Source organism: Rhinopithecus bieti, unplaced genomic scaffold (genome assembly GCF_001698545.2).
Source record: "Rhinopithecus bieti isolate Rb0 unplaced genomic scaffold, ASM169854v2 scaffold_63361, whole genome shotgun sequence".
NCBI lineage: Eukaryota > Metazoa > Chordata > Mammalia > Primates > Cercopithecidae > Rhinopithecus > Rhinopithecus bieti.
Window position 1 is genome coordinate 259,018 of NW_016824163.1, and position 19,359 is coordinate 278,376.

At 45.6% G+C, this 19,359-nt stretch overlaps 1 protein-coding gene across 1 annotated transcript in view; it reads left to right on the forward strand.

The window, feature by feature from the left end:
• LOC108522050 (contactin-associated protein-like 4) overlaps positions 1-19,359 on the forward strand; it is a 217,238-nt gene that overhangs the window by 154,857 nt on the left and 43,022 nt on the right. Inside the window, exon 14 of the mRNA XM_017862149.1 lies at positions 2,712-2,868. Within this exon, the coding sequence (XP_017717638.1) occupies positions 2,712-2,868 (157 nt within the window). The remainder of the gene's footprint in view (positions 1-2,711; positions 2,869-19,359) is intronic.

Below are 19,359 nucleotides of genomic sequence, written 5' to 3' on the forward strand. Positions count from 1 at the left end.
TTTGAGACGGAGTCTCGCTCTGTGGCCCAGGCTGGAATGCAGTGGCCGGATCTCAGCTCACTGCAAGCTCCGCCTCCCGAGTTCACACCATTCTCCTGCCTCAGCCTCCCGAGTAGCTGGGACTACAGGCACCCACCACCACGCCCCACTAATTTTTTGTATTTTTAGTAGAGACGGTATTTCACCGTGTTAGCCAAGATGGTCTCGATCTCCTGACTTCGTGATCCACCTGCCTCGGCCTCCCAAAGTGCTGGGATTATAGGCCTGAGCCACCACACCCGGCCTCTGGGATTATTCTTAAGGGCAATGGCACAGAAGCAGGTTCTGGGTGGTGATGGGGGGGCCCCAGGGGAGCCCCAGAAGAGGAGGAACTGTGGGGGAGGTCTGGGATGGGGAGTCTGGCAAAGCCACTGGAGGAGAGAGCAGAGAGGAGGATGGAGAGCAGGGACGTGACATGGTCTGGGCGGGGTCCTTGAATAGACAGATACGGACCTGGGGCTTTATGTGACGGCGGCCAGTGCCTGGTGCCCCTGGGTTTGGATGGATGCAGCCCAGGCCCGGCCTCGCGTGGTTGAGGGAATTGTCGCCAAGGCTGCCCTGGGGGGGCTCAGTGCAGCCAGAGGACCAGAAAAGCATCCAAGGGAGGTCCCTGGGGTCCAGCATCCAGGGTGCCCACAGGCTGTTCCCTGTGGAGACAGGGTGGGAAGAAAGGGGACTTGGGAAGTGAGGTCCAGGTGGGGCTGCAGGTCGGGGTGTGCAGGTCACGAGGTGAAGGGGGCAGTGGGGGCTCCAGCAGTTCCCCGTGGTGGGTCTGGGAGGAGTGCGAAGAATACAGAAATGCACATTCACAGGCTGGGGCCAGCCCTGCAGGGAGGGCCTTGGGTGTGAGACTCAGGCCCTGAGGTTGGGCGGGAGATCCCGACAGGGACTGGGTTGGGAGCCGGTGGGGTGCGTTTCCTGGTTCAGTAGAACGGTTCCTATTTCTCTTCTTATTTTCTTTTCTGCTCTCTTGTTTTATTAATTATTTTTTCAACCTTCCTCAAATCTCTGGAATGCTTAAAAACTCACAAATGCAACTGAAGGCCCTTGATATCACTATAGCCATTTTATAATTCCAGTGTTATTAGATGAGTAATTTAGATGGTAAAAATACAGTTGTAAGTTGGAATACAATAATGTCCTCCCTCTAATTTTTGAAAGCATAATGGCAAAGTAATTAAAGTTTTAAAGTGTTATTATCAAAAATATCTATTAAACATTTTAAACGCCTCCTGCCTCCCAGCGTTGAGCTTTCATCTTCATGGGTGGTGCTCACAGCACTCATCCCAGCACCTCTGGGAGCCGCTGGCCAGGGAGGCGACTGTTTGTGAGCCAAGGACTGCTCCGCTGGGTGGAGTCAGAAGGCACCCGGGGACTGGCACGTGCTCTGGGTCCTCGTGGGACCCTTGGTTTCACTCGCAGGAAATGGCCAGCGCCTCGGAAACCGCTGCCTCCTGCCTGGCTCTCTGAGGTGGGGTCCCTCTTCCTGGGTCGGCGTATGCTGGACTCCACCTCTCCCTTCTCGGCCGTCTTCTCCTGAGTGCTGCAGGCGTTCCTTGCCCAGGTCTCTCTCATTCTGCAGCATTCCGGAGAAGTCCAGCTCCGACGTGGGATCTCGGGCAGGATGCAGAGGCTCCTGTTTATCCCTGACAGGGCACTGGGGTCGCTGGTTTCCCAACACGGTGTTCGTGTCAGGCGGGTGGAGGGTTTGCCCCTCCCTTCTGCGGCTCTGCAGGGGAACAGGTGCCTTCTTAGAACAGGAAGTGCAATTCAGCCCCAAACAACCCCCCGGCCACAGCAGGGTGCACCCCACCTGGGAGTCACAGGATGCTGGGGTCAGACCTGCAGCCAGGGCTGCTCAGTAATAACCCATGGGGCCGACTGAGGGCTCAGAGGAACGTGCTGCCTTCGTTCTGTTTCTAATGCAACAGGCCTTTCGGGATCTCACACAGAGGTTAACTTTAGCTTCCAAATCACTTTTCGATTGTTTGTTCATTTTTTTATTTTGATGGCAACTCATTTCTTTTTTTTTTTTTTTTTTTTTTTTTTTTTTTTTTGAGACGGAGTCTCGCTCTGTCACCCGGGCTGGAGTGCTGTGCCTGGATCTCAGCTCCCTGCAAGCTCCGCCTCCCGGGTTCACCCCATTTTCCTGCCTCAGCCTCACGGGTAGCTGGGACTACAGGCGCTGCCACCTCGCCCGGCTAGTTTTTTTTTTTTTGTAGTTTTTAGTAGAGACAGGGTTTCACCGTGTTAGCCAGGATGGTCTCGATCTCCTGACCTCGTGATCCGCCCGTCTCGGCCTCCCAAAGTGCTGGGATTACAGGCTTGAGCCACCGCGCCCGGCTGGCAACTCACTTCTTAATGCAGTTCCTGACGAAGTTTCACAACTTTGCTGTTCCAAATTATGTACTACCGTGATGAAAGGAGTTAGGTATTACTTTCTAATAAAATACATGGTCCAGTGATGGGTTAAGAAATACAATGTAATCAGATAGATCAGTTATAATTCTTAAAGAAGCAATATTCTGTTACGATGTTAAGAATAAAACCATTTTAAGGCAGAGTTTCTCTTTGCTCTGTGGGTTTCTTAATGAGCTGGGAGATGAGGGGTCCCTGGGGGTGGTGGGCAGTGGGGCCAGCCAGGTGTCACCTTTCTCCGATTTGTGTTTCAGATGGAACGGCGCTGAGCTGGTGGGCTGGAAGAGCCAACGAGACCCACACTTACTGGGGAGGATCTTTTCCCGGCGCCCACCAGTGTGCCTGTGGGTTAGAGAGGGACTGCCTGGATCCTCAGTACAGCTGTAACTGTGATGCCGACCGGGACGAATGGTGAATTGCATGTGATTTCCTCCGTAAGATGTGCTTTTGTTATTGCTTGCAGCGTAGGACAGATGTAGGTTCCATTGCGTCCTCACAAGTCAAAGGCGTGTACGCTGGTGAACTATGATACAAGTGACCAGAAGCCTAAAAATTACAGTCAACGAATTACTGGTTTCCTTTCTTTCTTATCTTGGTTTGTTGTTTATCATTTTTAACCTTTTCATTATGAACAAGGTCAAATCTATGCAAAAGTAGAGATGACAGTACTAATGAACCCCCACGTGCCCATCGCCCAACCTCAACAGCCATTGCCCATGGCCAGCTTTTGGCCATAGATATGCCCACCTCGTCATCCCATCCCAATGATTATGGAGAAAACCCACATATCACATCATTTCTTCTGTCAACACTTCGTTGTTTTGTTGTGAAAAATTTATCACAAATCATGCACATTTTATTTCTTTAATAAGATAACCTCATTAAAGGATTAAAAGGTTTAAATTCAACCTAATTTAGTCCATTTAAGTAATCTCATGTGGACAGGACATATTTTCTAAATGAATTTCCAAAGTGTGGCCTCCAACACTCTCAACTACCAACGGGTCCACGATCACCCAGGTGTTGGGGGTGACATGTCCTCAGGTCCACGATCACCTGGGTGTTGGGGGTGACACATCCTTGGTGTCACCTCTGAAAGGCGTAGTGCGTGCTTTCACAGCAAAGGCTCTGAGAAGTCCCGCGTAAATACTGCTGGACCCATGGGAACCGTCCCACGTGATCTGATGAAGCCGCTGGTCCGACTTATGGATGTTTACATGAAAAACATCTCTCAGTGTGGCCCACACTCTGGAAATGCAGAGCATCAAGGGCTTAAAACTGATCTTCAAAATGGCTAAACAAGGGAATTGCCTCACGTGTGTAGACAATAGGTGAGATTAGAAAGCTTATTATATTTGAGGATAATACTGGAATCCCTGCTGATTTTATGTTTTTACTTACAAGACAATATTTATAAAGTGAGAATGTTTTCAAATCTCTAGATTCATATTTTAATGTTTATCACCAATAAAAAATATTTCATATAGCTCAAATGCTTCAGATACTATATTTTTATTGCACTTTTAATATGGGCCATGAACACCAAAATCACTTAAAAAAACACACAATTCGGTCAATATGATTTATTTGGCTACAGAATGTCAACAAGCTTAGGAATCAGTTCATTCAGAAATGATCTCACAGTTGTAACCGCAGGGTTTTCATTTGCTTACCTGGCATGAACAAAAGCTGGAATACATCAGTTTAAGAATATTCTGAAAGAATTTGAAAGATCTGCAGAAACGCACGTGTCAGAGACGGCGGCAGTGAAGGCCCCAGGCAGAGGTTAGCAAACTCTGGCCTGTGAACCAAGTCCTGCCCACAGCCTGATCTTCCAAAGTTCTCCTGGCACTCAGCCACATTCTTCCTTCACGTTTTACCATGGCTGCTCTCAGTCCCATGGCTGGGTTGAGTCATTGAGACAGGGACCCTGTGGTTTGAAAGCCTGAAATTCTTACCATCCGGCCCTTTACAGAAAACGGTGCTGATCTGCCGTGGAGAACGCCGTGCTGGAGCCAAGTCCCTGAGACTGGGAAGGGATGGGAGACCCAGACTGGAACACATGCTGGAATCAGGCGACTTCCCAAGGACCCACCTCCTGACCGTGGTCCCCAGGACGGGCAGAGGGCACCAGTCAGGGTGGCCCTGGCCTGCTGGGAAGGCCAGGCTGGTGGGCAGGGATGCAGCTGCAGGGCTAAATGTCACAGGAGCAATTTAGATTCTGGAATCCTGTAGCCTAGGAGCCAGGTGGACGCACCCTCTCCCCGGGGGCCAGCCAGGGTGGTGGCCAGGCCAAGGCCAGAGGAGCCCAGGATGGTTGGTGGACCCAGAGGAGGTGAGGAAAAAGGACGGCCCATGACCGTCCTGCTGGACTTGGAGGCAGAAAGGGTCAGCCTGGGGACCTGGAGGTTGCAGTAGAGGGCCCTGAGCCCTCGTCCAGTCTTGGACCCAGGATCCAGTGACACAGGAAGGCCCTTGTGATACCCAGGGCCTTGGTGAGCCACCCCCACCCCAACCAGGGAAGCCGAGAGCCGCAGCCAGTGCCCTACACTTGCTGGGTCTTATAGGGCCCGTATGATGCCGAGACTGGGATTGGAAACACCACGGGGCCCGCTGAGGGTGGGCGTCTGCAGCCAGGCCGTGAGTGGAACTTGACCCTCTCTGTTCCTTTCAGTATTTTATCTTGTCCCTGAGAATCACTGGAATGAGCGTGCACCTGCCAGAAGAGCCTCCCAAGGCCCCTTGACCTGAGCAGTAGAAACCTCACGGTGAGAAGACCCACATGGAAGCTCCTGAAACAGCCCCTCCCCACCCCAGAAACTAAACGCAGCATCTCCCAGGAGCGGTGAGGAGACCCCTGCCGCCCTTGCAGACCTGAAGAATGGCAGGCGGTGGTCTCAATCATTTCCCCCTGAAATCACTGATAGGGCGCCTGAAAAACCAAAACTGACGATGGTAGAAGATGGAGGATCCTGAGGATTAAATTAGGCCTCATCAGAGCGGTGTGATGGGTGCGGTGCCTTTACTAAAACTGGCTCTTGATTCAGCAAAACATTATTCTCAACATCAGTAGGGAAGGGCCCTTGAAATCCCTTTGCGTCTCGCCCCGGCCGTGCTGACCTGCTCCGTCTGTGAGGCCACCTCAGAGCACTGTCCCGGCAGCTCAGGGAAGAGGCCACGCTAGCCCGACGAGAACGCCAGTGGGAAGGACTCTGGAGGCAGCCACAGGGCGTCAATTACCTGGGCACCTGCCCCTGCCCATCGCAGGCTGGGCTTTTGTGGGCCCTCAACATGTGGATTTGGGTGAGCACAACAGCGACCCATTGCTCAAGGAGCTGGGGACTCAGGATGGACGCAAAAGTGGCCCAAGGGCCTGGACAAGTCCTGGTGCAGGAGAGGCAGAGCCCTGTCGGCCACAGCCATGTCCACCCCAGAGATGCTCCCCAGGGCTCACGCCCGGCCCGAGGGAGGCTTGCTGGGGCCGCCGGTGGAGGAGGAGCCTGGAGTCAACCTTGCATGGTGCAGAGGAAGGAGCAGGTGCTGCGGGTCCGGGGGCACCTCCTGAGTGGGGCGAAGGAACGTGCGCCCCACTGCGCCCCCCAAGGGCAGGGCAGTGCGCACAGCCCGACCCCAGTCCTGAAGCAGGTGTGAAAGGGCACGTTTCCCTAGACACCACACATGTCCCTTTGGCGAGGATGAGCAGGAACAGCCGGCAGGTGGGCAGCTGCTGATCAGTGCCCAGGAAGGTGTGAGTCTGGAAGTAACCTGTAGGGGAGGCCTTCAGGGCCTGCAGGGCATGCAGGGCCTGCGGGGCCTGCGGTCTCCTCATGGAGCCGAGGCTGAGGCTGCGAGACCAGGAGCCCCATCTGCAGAGGACAGGCCAGCCTCAGTCCTCGGACACCTGGGCTGCCGACTGCCCATGTTCCCTGGACATAGAGGTCCAGGGCGAAGTGAACGCTTTGGCAGCGTGGACAACCACCCCACCCAGAGAGGCAGATTCGCCTCTGGGGCCCTGATCTGTGTCGCGTTACGACTGACCTCAGGAGCTCTTGCCCTGCAGGTGCGCCTTCGGCCATGGCAGCTGCCGGCCTGCGTGGGCTGGGCAGGCGGCCGCCGCGTAGCCCACGGAGTCCTCCGTGCCACGGGAGCTGCTGCCCATGCAGCCTGGACCGACGGTCACTGGATAGCTGCCTTGTTAGTGCAGTGTCCCATGGTGCCTGCTCCCTGGGACCCTGCTGGATGTCGGGATCGGTAGCAAAGGAGGGAGCTGGTGAATCTGCTGAAGACCCCAGGGCTGACACGGGAGCCATGGGTTAGCCAGTAAGGATCGCTCGGCTGTGACGCTGAAGTCAGCCGCGGGGCAGAGTAGATGCAAACTGGACACAAGTGCGCCCGGGCAGCGTGAAGGACGGACTGTGGCAGACACGGCCAGGGATGCCCAGAGGGCCCGTACATGCCAGGGGCAGCCTCAACCCAGCAACCCACAGCGTGCGAGGGAAGGACTGGCGTGCACGGGGATTCTCCACTGTTGCGCAATGTGTCTGCTAGTCTGACATTGGTCAAAACAAAAGATCAAAAACTTGTAAAATGACTCAGAGGTGTGTGGTGTGTGTGGAGGCATCGGTGCGAAGAAACAATCAAATGACCAAGTAGCGTCCAGAGACAGGTGCACAGTCCTGTGGGTAGCACCAGGGAGTGTGGAAAGTTTGGTCTTTTTAATAAATGGAGCCAGGTCAACTACGTATCCACGTGCAAGGAGTAAACTTTTATATTTACTTCACAGCACATACAGATCAACTCCAGTTGGATTTCAGATCAAATATGAAAGGCAAAAGAATAACAATTCTAGAAGAAAGCACTGGAGAGCATCCCCGATCTGGATCTCCAAGGGTTCTGATTATATCTTGTAATTCCAAGCGTGTTCGGTCTCCTCTGCCTCCCACCTGCCTCTCAACCTCCATCTCTCTCTCACTCTATTTCAGTATAGACACACATAAGTATCTGGGTCCTGAATCATTGCAGAGTCCATTGCAGACATGATGTTCCTTTAACCTCAGATATTTCGTCCTGTATTTCTCAAAAGCAAAGCTGTTTTCTCACATAACCAGAGTCCAAAATTCAAAATCAGGAAATTCGTATTGATCCAGTGCTATTTTATAACCCATAATTTGTATTTACATTTCTCCAATTATTCCCATAATGCCCCATTACTGTTGATATTAATTTGACAATATGGTTCGAGTGACGTCTGCTGGATTCCCCAGTATGAATGATCATTTTTACATTTGTGATCAATAGTGTTTTGTGCAGGGATGTAGGAAACCACGTTCTTACTCTCTTATGCCTCAGATTTCAGCCCACTTATTTTAGCATCCATTAATTAATCTTGCGTGAATCAATTATTATTGATGGTTGTTCAGATGGTGTGTTTGTTGTTGTTGTTGTTGCTGTTGCCGTTGTTTGCTTTGTTTCAGTAACACTGTTCCTCGTATGCACGCTTCTCAGTCGACATTCCGACTGTCGGGGTCTCTCTCCCTCTTCATAACGTGTCCTCTCTCCTGTCCTGATGTCATCTGGGGCTGCAGCTGTCCCAGGCGAGGCAGGTTTCAGCCGTGTCCTCCTGCTAGGCCCCATCCTCCTCTGAGCACTTTCTTACATTTTACCCCAACGGGTTCCAGGCGCGTCCTGCTCTAAGCTCGTCCTTCCTGGAGAAGATTCTTTTCACACTCCTTTGGTGCATTTTCTGTTAAATTTAGCACTAAACAATTGTGTCTCCCGTTCTGGTGTTGTAAACTGAGTTATCATTCTATCTTCTAACTGGTTATTATTTAGTTTAAGTCCCAGCTATTTATCTTTGTTTTTATTACATTTGCTTTTGGGTTCTTGGTCATGAAATCTTTGCCTAAGCCAATATCTAGAATGTTTTTTCTAATGTTATCTTCTAGAATTTTTATAGTTTCAGGTCTTACATTTAAGTCCTTGATTATTTGTGTATGTGAAAGCGTGGTCTCGTCATATCCTGTTCCACTGAACTCTTTCTTCTTGCCCATTTGGTGAGACACTGTCTTTAGGACTGAGGCACTTAGAGGGTATACATGTCAATGTCACGCATGTAGATACCATGTACGCCTCAATAAAGACACTGATCACATGCACGTGTGTATTTACGGAATCACATCAAGAAAGTGTCTGTTCATAATTATCATCCAGAACATTTTATGAGAAATGGATGTTAACATTCATCAAAGATTTTTTCGGCATTTATGCAAGTAATCAAATGATTTTTCTCCTTAGATATCTTAATTCGATAAAACATATTAATGATTTCCTGATATTGAAACTGGAATAGATCACTGGCCGTGTTGTGTCTGTCTTTGTGTGGAATTACATTCTTCACACACCGATAATACAGTTAGAAGGTTTGTGTCAACGTTCGCAGGTGGCCAGTCTGTGCATTCCTTTTTCTTCCTGTCTTTATCAGATTTAGATGTCAAAGTCACACTTGCTTCATAGAATTGGGATGTTTTCCTTCACTTCAGTGCTCTGGAAGAATTTTTCTTTTTTTGGAACATTGGGACTGTTAGATTTTTGAAGTTTTATTGGACTTTCTCTGTGAATCCACCTTGACCAGGAACTTCTGTGGCACATTTTCTTGACACATTTCTGTTTTGTTTCTACAGAATTGAATACACTAAACTACATAAACCCATTGGAATCAATTTCATTAAACTTAATTTTCCTGGTAAATTATCTTTTCACTAGTACCAAGATAAATTCAGGGCCAGGCGCAGTGGCTTACGCCCGTAATTCCAGCACACTGGGAGATCAAGGCGGGTAGATCACCTGAGGTCAAGAGTTTGAGACCAGCCTGGCCAACATGGTGAAAACCACCTCTAATAAAAACAAAATATATACAAAAATTAGCCAGGCATGGTAGTGTGCACCTGTAATCCCAGCTACTCACGAGGCTGAGGCAGGAGAATCGCTTGAACCTGGGAGGCAAGGTTGCAGTGAGCCAAGATCATGCCACTGTACTCCAGCCTGGGTGACAAGAGTGAAACTCCATTTCAAAATAAAGAAATTAATTAATTTTAAAAATTAAAGAATATAAATTCATTCCTATAGAGGTAAATTCATTCCTATAGAAGTCTGAAAAGTAGTTTATTTTTTATGGTTTTTCCCTTTTAATAATTTTCCCTTTTTAAACAATTTTACTATTTTGTATATGTCTGCTTTCTGCCTTTTTTCTTGATTAAACTATCTGGGGCTGTCCAGATACACGATATATTTGTCTTTATAGTATGTTATTCTTTTAAAAGTATTTTGATTTACTATATAGATGTATTATTTTTCTATTCACCTTATTAATTTTTACATTTAAAAATTTTTCTTTATTCTTTTTTTATTCTCTTTGTTGCTTATACCAGTCTTTATGGTGCCAAGTAAATATACTTGTGTTCATTCTTTTTTTTTTTTTTTTTTTGAGATGGAGTCTCGCTCTGTCACCCGGTCTGGAGTGCAGTGGCCGGATCTCAGCTCACTGCAAGCTCCGCCTCCCGGGTTCACGCCATTCTCCTGCCTCAGCCTCCTGAGTAGCTGGGACTACAGGCGCCGCCACCTCGCCCGGCTAGTTTTTTGTAATTTTAGTAGAGACGGGGTTTCACCGTGTTAGCCAGGATGGTCTTGATCTCCTGACCTTGTGATCCGCCCGCCTCGGCCTCCCAAAGTGCTGGGATTACAGGCTTGAGCCACCGCGCCCGGCCACTTGTGTTCATTCTTTACTTCTGGTTGGGTTTTCTTCTGTTCACCAATTTCAGTGCATTAAATAATCTGAAATGCATTGCTTTATTTACCAGTATTTTAGTACTTCTGTCATTTTTATGTGTATTTCCCTTTTATGGCAATTTTAAAAAATAGCCTCGAAATTTTCAAGTTAAAGGACCTTCTTTAAAAGGGTCGCTAACATTTTCAGTTTTATCAAGTTTTTTGTTGTTGTTGTTACATGAGTAAGTTCTTTAGTGGTGATTGGTGAGATTTTGGTGTATCCATCACCCAAGCAGTAAAGATTTGTAGTCTTTTTTTTTTTTTTTTTTTGAGACGGAGTCTCACTCTGTCACCAGGCTGGAGTGCAGTGGCGCGATCTCGGCTCACTGAAACCTCTGTCTCCTGGGTTCAAGCGATTCTCCTGCCTCAGCCTCCCAAGTAGCTGGAACTACGGGTGCACGCCACCACACCCTGCTAATTTTTTTTTTGTACTTTTAGTGGAGATGGGGTTTCACCATGTTGGCCAGGGTGGTCACAATCTCTTGACCTCATGATCCACCTGCCTTGGCCTCCGAAAGTGCTGAGATTACAGGCGTGAGCCACCGTGCCCAGCCCAATTTGTAGTCTGTTATCCCTCACCCCCTTCCCACCCTTTCCCCCAAGTCCCCAAAGTCCATTGTATCATTCTTATGCTTTTGCATCCTCATAGCTTAGCTGCCACTTATGCGTGAAAACATACGATGTTTGGTTTTCTGCTCCTGAGTTACTTCACTTAGCAAAATAGTCTCCAGTCCCATGCAGGTTGCCATGAATGCCATTAATCCATTCCTTCTCGTGGCTGAGTGTATTCCATCATGTATGTACATATGCCACAGTTCCTTTATCCACTTGTTTATTGATGGGCACCTGGGTTGCTTCCACATTTTTGCAGTTGTGAATTGTGCTGCTGTAAACATAGGTGTGCAAGTAGCTTTTTTGAATAATGACTTATTTTCCTTTGCGTAGATACCAGTAGTGGGATTGCTGGGTCAAATGGCAGTTCTACTTTTAGTTCTTTACGGAATCTCCACACTGTTTTCCATAGAGAGTGTACTAGTTTACATTCCCACCAGCAGTGTAGAAGTGTTCTCTTTTCGCCACATCCATGCCACATCTGTTATTTTTTGATTTTTTGATTATGGCCATTCTCGAGGGAATAAGGTGGTATCACACTGTGGTTTTGATTTGTATTTCCCTGGTCATTAGTGATGTTGAGCATTTTTTCATATGTTTGTTTGCCATTTGTGTATCTTCTTTTGAGAATTGTCTATTCGTGTCATTAGCCCACTTTTTGATGGTATTGTTCATATTTTTTTCTTGCTAATTTGTTTGAGTCCATTATAGATTCTGGATATTAATCTTTTGTCAGATGTATAGATTGTGGAGATTTTCTCCCACTCTGTGGGTTGTCTGTTTACTCTGCTGACTGTTCCTTTTGCCGTGCAGACACTCTTTAGTTTAATTAAGTCCCAGAAATTTATCTTCATTTTATTGCATTTGCTTTTGGTTCTTGGTCATGAAATCTTTGCCTAAGCCAATGTCTAGAACGGTTTTCCGATGTTGTCTTCTAGAATTTTATAGTTTTAGGTCTTAGATTTAAGTCCTTGATCCATCTTGAGTTGATTTTTATATAAGGTGAGAAATGAGGATCCAGTTTCATTTTCTGCATGTGGCTAGCCAGTTATCCCAGCACTGTTTGTTGAATAGCGTGTCATTTCCCCACTTTATGTTTTTGTTTGATTTGTCAAAAATCAGTTGGTTATAAGTATTTGGGTTGATTCTTAGTTCTCTATTCTGTTCCATTGGTCTGTGTGCCTATTTTTATACCAGTACCGTGCTTCTTTGGTGAATATAACATTATAGCATAGTTTGAAATCAGGTAATGTGATGCCTCCAGATTTGTTCTTTTGCTTAGTATTGCTTTGGCTTTGCATGCTCCTTTTTGGTTCCATATGAATTTTAGGACTTTTTTTTCTAGTTCTGTGAAGAATTGTGGGGAAAAGAAAGCGATCAGCCTGTTACTGTGTCTATATAGAAGGAAGTAGACATAGAAGACTCCATTTAGTTCTGTATTTGAGATGCTGTTAATCTGTGACCTTACCTCCAACCTTGTCCTTGCAAGAGACATGTGCTGTGGTGACTTAAGGTTAAAAGGATTTTGGGCGGTGCAGAATGTGCTTTGTTAAACAAGTGCCTAAAGGCTGCTTATGGTTAAAGGTCATCACCATTCTCTTAAATCTCAAGAAAGAGAAAAACATTTGTCTCCTGCCCCTCCCTGGGCAATGGAACATCTCTGGGTAATACCCATTGTGTGCCTTGCTTACTGAGTGAGGAGAAACCGCCTTTAGGAATAAGGTGGGACTTGCTGGAGCAATACTGCTAAAAGGTTTATGGAGATGTCGCATATACATCTCAAGGCACAGCATTTTCCTTTAAACTTATTCATATTACAAGGATTTTTTCATATGTCTTACTGCTGATTTCCTCCCTACAATAATCCTATTGTCCAGCCACTCCCTTATCCTTTTAATGACTAAGATAATTCTCAATAAATACTAAGGGAACTCAGAGGCCGGTGCCGGCGTGGGTCCTCTGTAAGCTGAGCGCCGGTCCCCTGGGCCCCGCTTTTCTTTCTCTACACTTTGTCTCTGTGTTTTATTCCTTTTCTCAAGTCTTTCGTTTCCATCTAACGAGAAACACCCACAAGTGTGGAGGGGCAGGCCACCCCTTCAAAGAATGATGGTGGTATTTTGATGGGAATTGCATTGAGTTTGTAGATTGCTTTTGGCAGTATGGTCATTTTCACAATATTGATTCTGCCCATCCATGAGCATGGGATGTGTTTCCATTTGTTTGTGTCATCTGTGATTTCTTCCAGCAGTGTTTTGTAGTTTTCTTTGTAGAGGTCTTTCACCTCCTTGTTAGGTGTATTCCTAAGTATTTTACTTATTTATTTATTTATTTATTGCTATTTTGAAAGGGGTTGAGGTCTTGATTTGATTTTCAGCTTGGTAGCTGTTGTTGTGTAGCAGAGCTACTGATTTGTGTACATTCATTTTGAATCCTGAAACTGCTGAATTCATTTATCAGCTCTAGGAGCTTTTTGGAAGAGTCTTTAGGGTTTTCTAGGTATACAATCATATCATCAACAAACAGCAACAGTTTGACTTCTTTTTTACCAATTTGGATGCCCTTTATTTCTCTCTTGTCTGATTGCTGTGGCTAGGGCTTCCATCCAGTACCAATAGAAGTGGTGAAAGTGGGCATCCTTGTCTTGTTCCAGTTCTCAGAGAAAATGCTTTCAACTTTTCCTCATTCGGTATTATGTTGGCTGTGGGTTTATCATACATGGCTTTTATTACCTTGAGATATGTCCCTTGTACACTGATTTTGCTAAGAGTTTTAATCATAAAGGATAATAGATTTTGTCCAATGCTTTTTCTGCATCTATTGAGATGATCATGTGATTTTGTTTTGATTCTGTTTATGTGGTGTATCACGTTTATTGACTTGCATATTTTAAACCATCCTTGCATCTCTGGTATGAAACCCACTTGATCATGATGGATTATCTTTTAAATATGCTGTTAGATTTGGTTAGCTAGTATGTTGTTAAGGATTTTTGCATCTATGTTCATCAGGAATATTGGTCTGTAGTTTTCTTTCTTTGTCATGTCCTGTCTTGGTTTTGGTATTAGAGGGATACTGGCTTCACAGGATGATTTAGGGAGGATTCCGTCTTTCTCTTTCTTGTAAAATAATGTCAATAGAATTGTTACCAATTCTTCTTTGAATGTCTGGTAAAATTCAGCTGTTCCTGGACTTTTCTGTTGGTAATTTTTTTAGTACCATTTCAATCGTGCTGCTTGTTACTGGTCTTTTCGGGGTTTCTCATTCTTCCTGATTTAAGCTAGGAGGGTTGTATCCTTCCAGGAATTCATCCATCTCCTCATGGTTTCTAGTTATGTGCATAGTAGCCTTGAATGCTCTTTTGTATTTCTGTGGTATAGGTTGTAATATCTTCCATTTCGTTTCTAATTGAGCGTCTTTGGATTTTCTGTCTTCTTTTGGTTAATCTTGCTAATGGTTTATCCATTTTATTTATCTTTTCAAAGGACTAGCTTTTTGTTTCATGTATCTTTTGTTTTTTTGGTTTCAATTTTATTTAATTCTGCTCTGATTTTGGTTATTTCCTTTCTTCTGTTGGTTTGGGTGTGGTTTGTTCTTGTTTCTCTGTTTCTTTGCGGTGTAACCTTGGATTGTCTATTTATTTGTGTTCCTTCAGACCTTTTGATGTAAGCATTTAAGGCTATGACCTTTCCTCTTAGCACCGCCTTTGCTGTATCCCAGAGGTTTTGATAAGTTGCATCACTATTATCATTCAGTTCAAAGAATTTTTTAATTCCCATCTAGATTTCATTGTTCACCCAATGATCATTCAGAAGCAAGTTTCTTAATTTCCATGTATTTGCCTGGTTTCGAAGGTTCCTTTTGGAGTTGATTTCCAGTCTTATTCCCCTGTGGTCTAAAGTACTTGATATAATTTTGATTTTCTTAAATTTAGTAAGACTTGTTTTGTGGCCTCTCATATGGTCTATCTTGGAGAAAGTTCCATGTGCTGATGAATAGAGGAGAGTGTTCTATAAATATCTGTTAAGTCCATTTGGTCCAAGTTATAGTTGAAATTCATTGTTTCTTTGTTGACTTTCTGTCTTGATGACCTGTCTAGTGCTGTCAGTGGAATATGGAAGTCTCCCACTATTATAGTGTTGCTGTCTGTTCCATTTCTTAGGTCTAGTAGTAATTGTTTTATAAATCTAGTAGTAATTGCTTTATAAATTTGGAAGCTCCAGTGTTAGGTGGACATATATTTAGTATTGTGATATTTTCCTGTTGGACAGGGCCTTTTGTCATTATATAATGTCCCTCTTTGTCTTTTTTAACTGCTCTTGCTTTCAAGTTTGTTTTGTCTTTTATAAGAATAGCTACTCCTGATCGCTACTGGTGTCCATTTGCATGGAATGTCTTTTTCCACCCCTTTACCTTAAGTTTATGTGAGTCCTTACGTGTTAGGTGAGTCCCTTGAAGGCAGCAGATACTTGATTGGTAAATTCTTACCCATTCTGCAATTCTGTACCTTTTAAATGGAATATTTAGGCAATTTACATTCAACATTAGTATTGAGATGTGAGATACTATTCCATTCATTGTGCTATTTGTTGCCTGTATACCTTGATTTTTTAAATTATATTTGTGTTTTATAGGTCCTATGAAATTTATGATTTAAAGAGGTTCTGTTTTGATGTGTTTCTAGAGTTTGTTTCAGGATTTAGAGCTCCTTTTAGCAGTTCTTTTTGTGCCATCTTGGTGGTGGTGAGTTCTCTCAGCATTTGTTTGTCTGAAAAAGGCTGTATCTTTCCTTCATTTATGAAGCTTAGTTTCACTGGATACAAAATTCTTTGCTGATAGTTGTTTTGCCTAAGAAGACTGAAAATAGGGCCCCAGTCCCTTCTGCTGAGAAGGTTTCTGCTGAGAAATCTGCTGTTAATCTGATAGGTTTTCCTTTATAGGTTACCTGGTGCTTTTGCCCCATAGCTTTTAAGATTCTTACCTTCATCTTGACTTTAGATAACCTGATGACAATGTACCTAGGCAGTTACCTTTTTGTGATTAATTTCCCAGGTGTTCTTTGAGCTTCTTGTATCTCGAGGTCTAGGTCTCTAGCAAGGCTGGGGAAGTTTTCCTTGATTATTCCCCCAAATATGTTTTCCAAACTTTTAGATTTGTCTTCTTCCTCAGGAATGCCAGTTATTCCTAGGTTTGGGCATTTAACATAATCCCAAACTCCTTGGAGGCTTTGTTCATTTTTTAAAATTATTTTTTCCTTGTCTTTGTTGGATTGGGCTAATTTAGAAACCTTGTCTTTGAGCTCTGAGTTTTTTTTTCTGCTTGTTCGATTCTATTGCTGAGACTTTCCAGACATTTTGCATTTCTCTAAGTGTGTCCTTTATTTCCTGAAGTTGTGATTGTTTTTTATTTATGCTATATTTCACTGAAGATTTCTCCCCTCATTTCTTGTATCGTTTTTTTATTTCCCTGAATTGGACTTCACTTTTCTCTGTTGCCTCCTTGATTACCTTAATAATTGACCTTCTGAATTGTTTTTCAGGTAAATCAGGGATTTCTTCTTGATTTGGATCCATTGCTGGTGAGCTAGTGTGATTTTTGGGGGGTGGTTAAGGAACCTTGTTCTATCATATTATCAGAATTGTTTTCCTGGTTCCTTCTCATTGGGGCAGCCTATGTCAGAGGGAAGATCTGGGGCTCAAGGCTGCTGTTCAGATTGTTTTGACTCAGGGGGTATTCCCTTGATGTAGTACTCTCCCCCTTTTCCTATGGATGTGGCTTCCTGAGAGCCCAACTGTAGGGATTGTTTTCTCTTTTCTGGATCTAGCCACCCAGCAAGTCTACCAGGCTCCAGGCTTGTACTGGGGGTTGTCTGCTCAGACAATGTGAACCGTTTTCAGGTCTCTCAGCCATGGATACCAGCACCTGCGCTGGTGGAGTTGGCGGGAGCTGAAATGGACTCTGTGAGGGTCTTTAGTTTTGGTTAACGCACTATTTTCATGCTGGTTGGCCTCCTGCCAGAAGGTGGCGCTTTCCAGAGAGCATGGGCTGTGGTGGGCTGTGGTCAGATGGAGAGGATCTGCTGGTGGGCGGGGCCCTAGAACTCCCAAGAGTATAGGCTGTTTGTCTTCAGCTACCACAGTGGGTAGGGAAGGACCATCAGGTGGGAGTGAGGCTGGCATGTCTGAGCTCAGACTCTCCTTGGGCAGGTCTTGCTGCGGCTGCTGTGGGGGATGGGGGTGAAGTTCCCAGGTCAATGGAGTTATGCTCCTAGGAGGATTATGGCTGCCTCTGCTGTGTCATGCAAGTTATCAGGGAAGTGGAGAAAAGCTGGCAGTCAGAGGCCTCACCCAGCTCCCACACAACCCAAAGGGTTAGTCTCACTCCCACTGTGCCCCCCACCTGCCAACAGCACTGCGTCTGTTTCCAGGCAGTGGGCGAGCAGGACTGAGAACTTGCCCCAGGCTGCCTGCCTCCCAGCTGTGAAAACAGGTAGGACTTCATGCTTCCCCACCCTGTGGAGTCTGTACACCAGATTCATGCCCTCCCCCAAGTTCTGGCCAGGAGACTTCTCAATCTGTTCAAATTGTTACAAAGTTCAGCTGGAGATTTCCTTCTTCCTGTGTTTTCCCAGTGAAGGTCAAATCCTTCTCTCATGAGCTAGATCTTCAGGTTCCCCAGTGAGGGTGTGTGTTTGGGGGCAGATGATCCCCCCTTTCCTACTTTCACAGCTTGGGCACTCATAGTATTTGGGATGTCTCCTGGGTCCTGCAGGAGCAATCCGCTTCCTTCAGAGGGTCTGTGGTTTCACTTGGCTTTCCTGGTGTATTCCTGTAGTAGTTCTGTGTTTTATCACATTTTGATGAGAATGTGTTATTTATATTTCTCTCTCTGTGGTAAACTAATTGTCAGGTGTGTGGACATTCCATGTGAGCTTCAGGGGAGGCTGTGTTGTCTATTGGGTGTTGCTGTTGATATATTCTCATACTCCATTGATTATGTTATTGAGTCCTTCTAAATCTCTACTTACTTTTGTCTCTTTTATATTAAATTCTCCTATTATCAGTGTGTTTCCATCCCTGACACCTCTCGTTTCCTGTAGATTTTGCTTCCTAAAGAGTCTTGGTCTGCCATTTGTGTGAAGGTACTGACACAGCTCTGCCTCCACGTTAGGCTGTGACTCCAGCATCCAGGAGGGTAGTGGAATGTGTCCTTGTCACCCCCGCAAATGGGCTGTGACTGCTGTGACAGCCTGACCACCCCCTGCTCACAGTCCACCCTCTGCGTCTGCTGGTAGATGAGAAATATCAGAGAAAAAGACAATGAAAGCAACAATACAACAGGGCCTGGCGCGGTGGCTCACGCCTGTAATCCCAGCACTTTGGGAGGCCAAGGTGGGCAGATCACCTGAGGTCGGGGGTTCGAGACCAGCCTGACCAACATGGAGAAACCTCGTCTCTACTAAAAATACAAAATTAGCCAGGCGTGGTGGTGCATGCCAGTAATCCCAGCTACTCAGGAGGCTGAGGCAGGAGTATTGCTTGAACCCGGGAGGCAGAGGTTGCAGTGAGCTGAGATCAAGCCATTACGCTCCAGCCTGGGCAATAAGAGCAAAACTACATCTCACAAAATATAAAACAAAAACAAAATACAACAATAACGTAATGCAAATAAAAAAGTAATACAGTATAACAGCTATTCACATGGCATTTACGTCACATTGGGCGTCATGAGTGATCCATGGATGCTCTAGATGGCGAGATGGGCGCAGGTTGCAGCAAATGCTACATTCTTACCAGGGACTTGGGCGTCTGCTGGCTTTGCTGCTCTGCACTCCTGATCCCTGCCTGGTACCCAGGGGCGCTCTTTCTGTTGTCTGTTGGTGGCAGGCCTCTGTCCTCTCACCACACCCTTTCAAAATCACTCTGTGTCTCTGATATACAGAGTGTGCTATTGTGTCTTGCTTTGGGGGGTCAAATTTAAAACCTTTTGACTTTCAAAAGGTGAGTTGAGCCCATTAGCATTTATTATTAAAATTCATATGTCTGGGTTTAACACCATCATATTATTCTATGGAATAGTTATTATGCAAATTATTGTGTTTACTGTTCCTTTCTTACATGGTGTATATTTCTCTGGTCTTTAAAAAAAATTTAGTGTTTAAGGAGTGTTGCTTTCTACCTTTATAGTTATTTATTTTAAAATGACTTTATTCTACTGTTCTTTCATCTAATCCATTGCTATTTGGCTCATAGGTTTTAATTTTTCCTTCATTGCTGAGCCCTCGGTGCTGCTCAGCCCTGTCTCCCTCTCCTGCCTCCTCCCTGTTGCATCCTCTCTGTTCTGCAAGAATAAAACTAACCACGCCCGCAGGCATCCCACTGACACCAGCCATGCACGTGGCCAGCTCTGTGTCACTCTTAGGTCTGCAATTAAACATCCTCCATCCTCACGGGTATTAGTTCTGCTGGA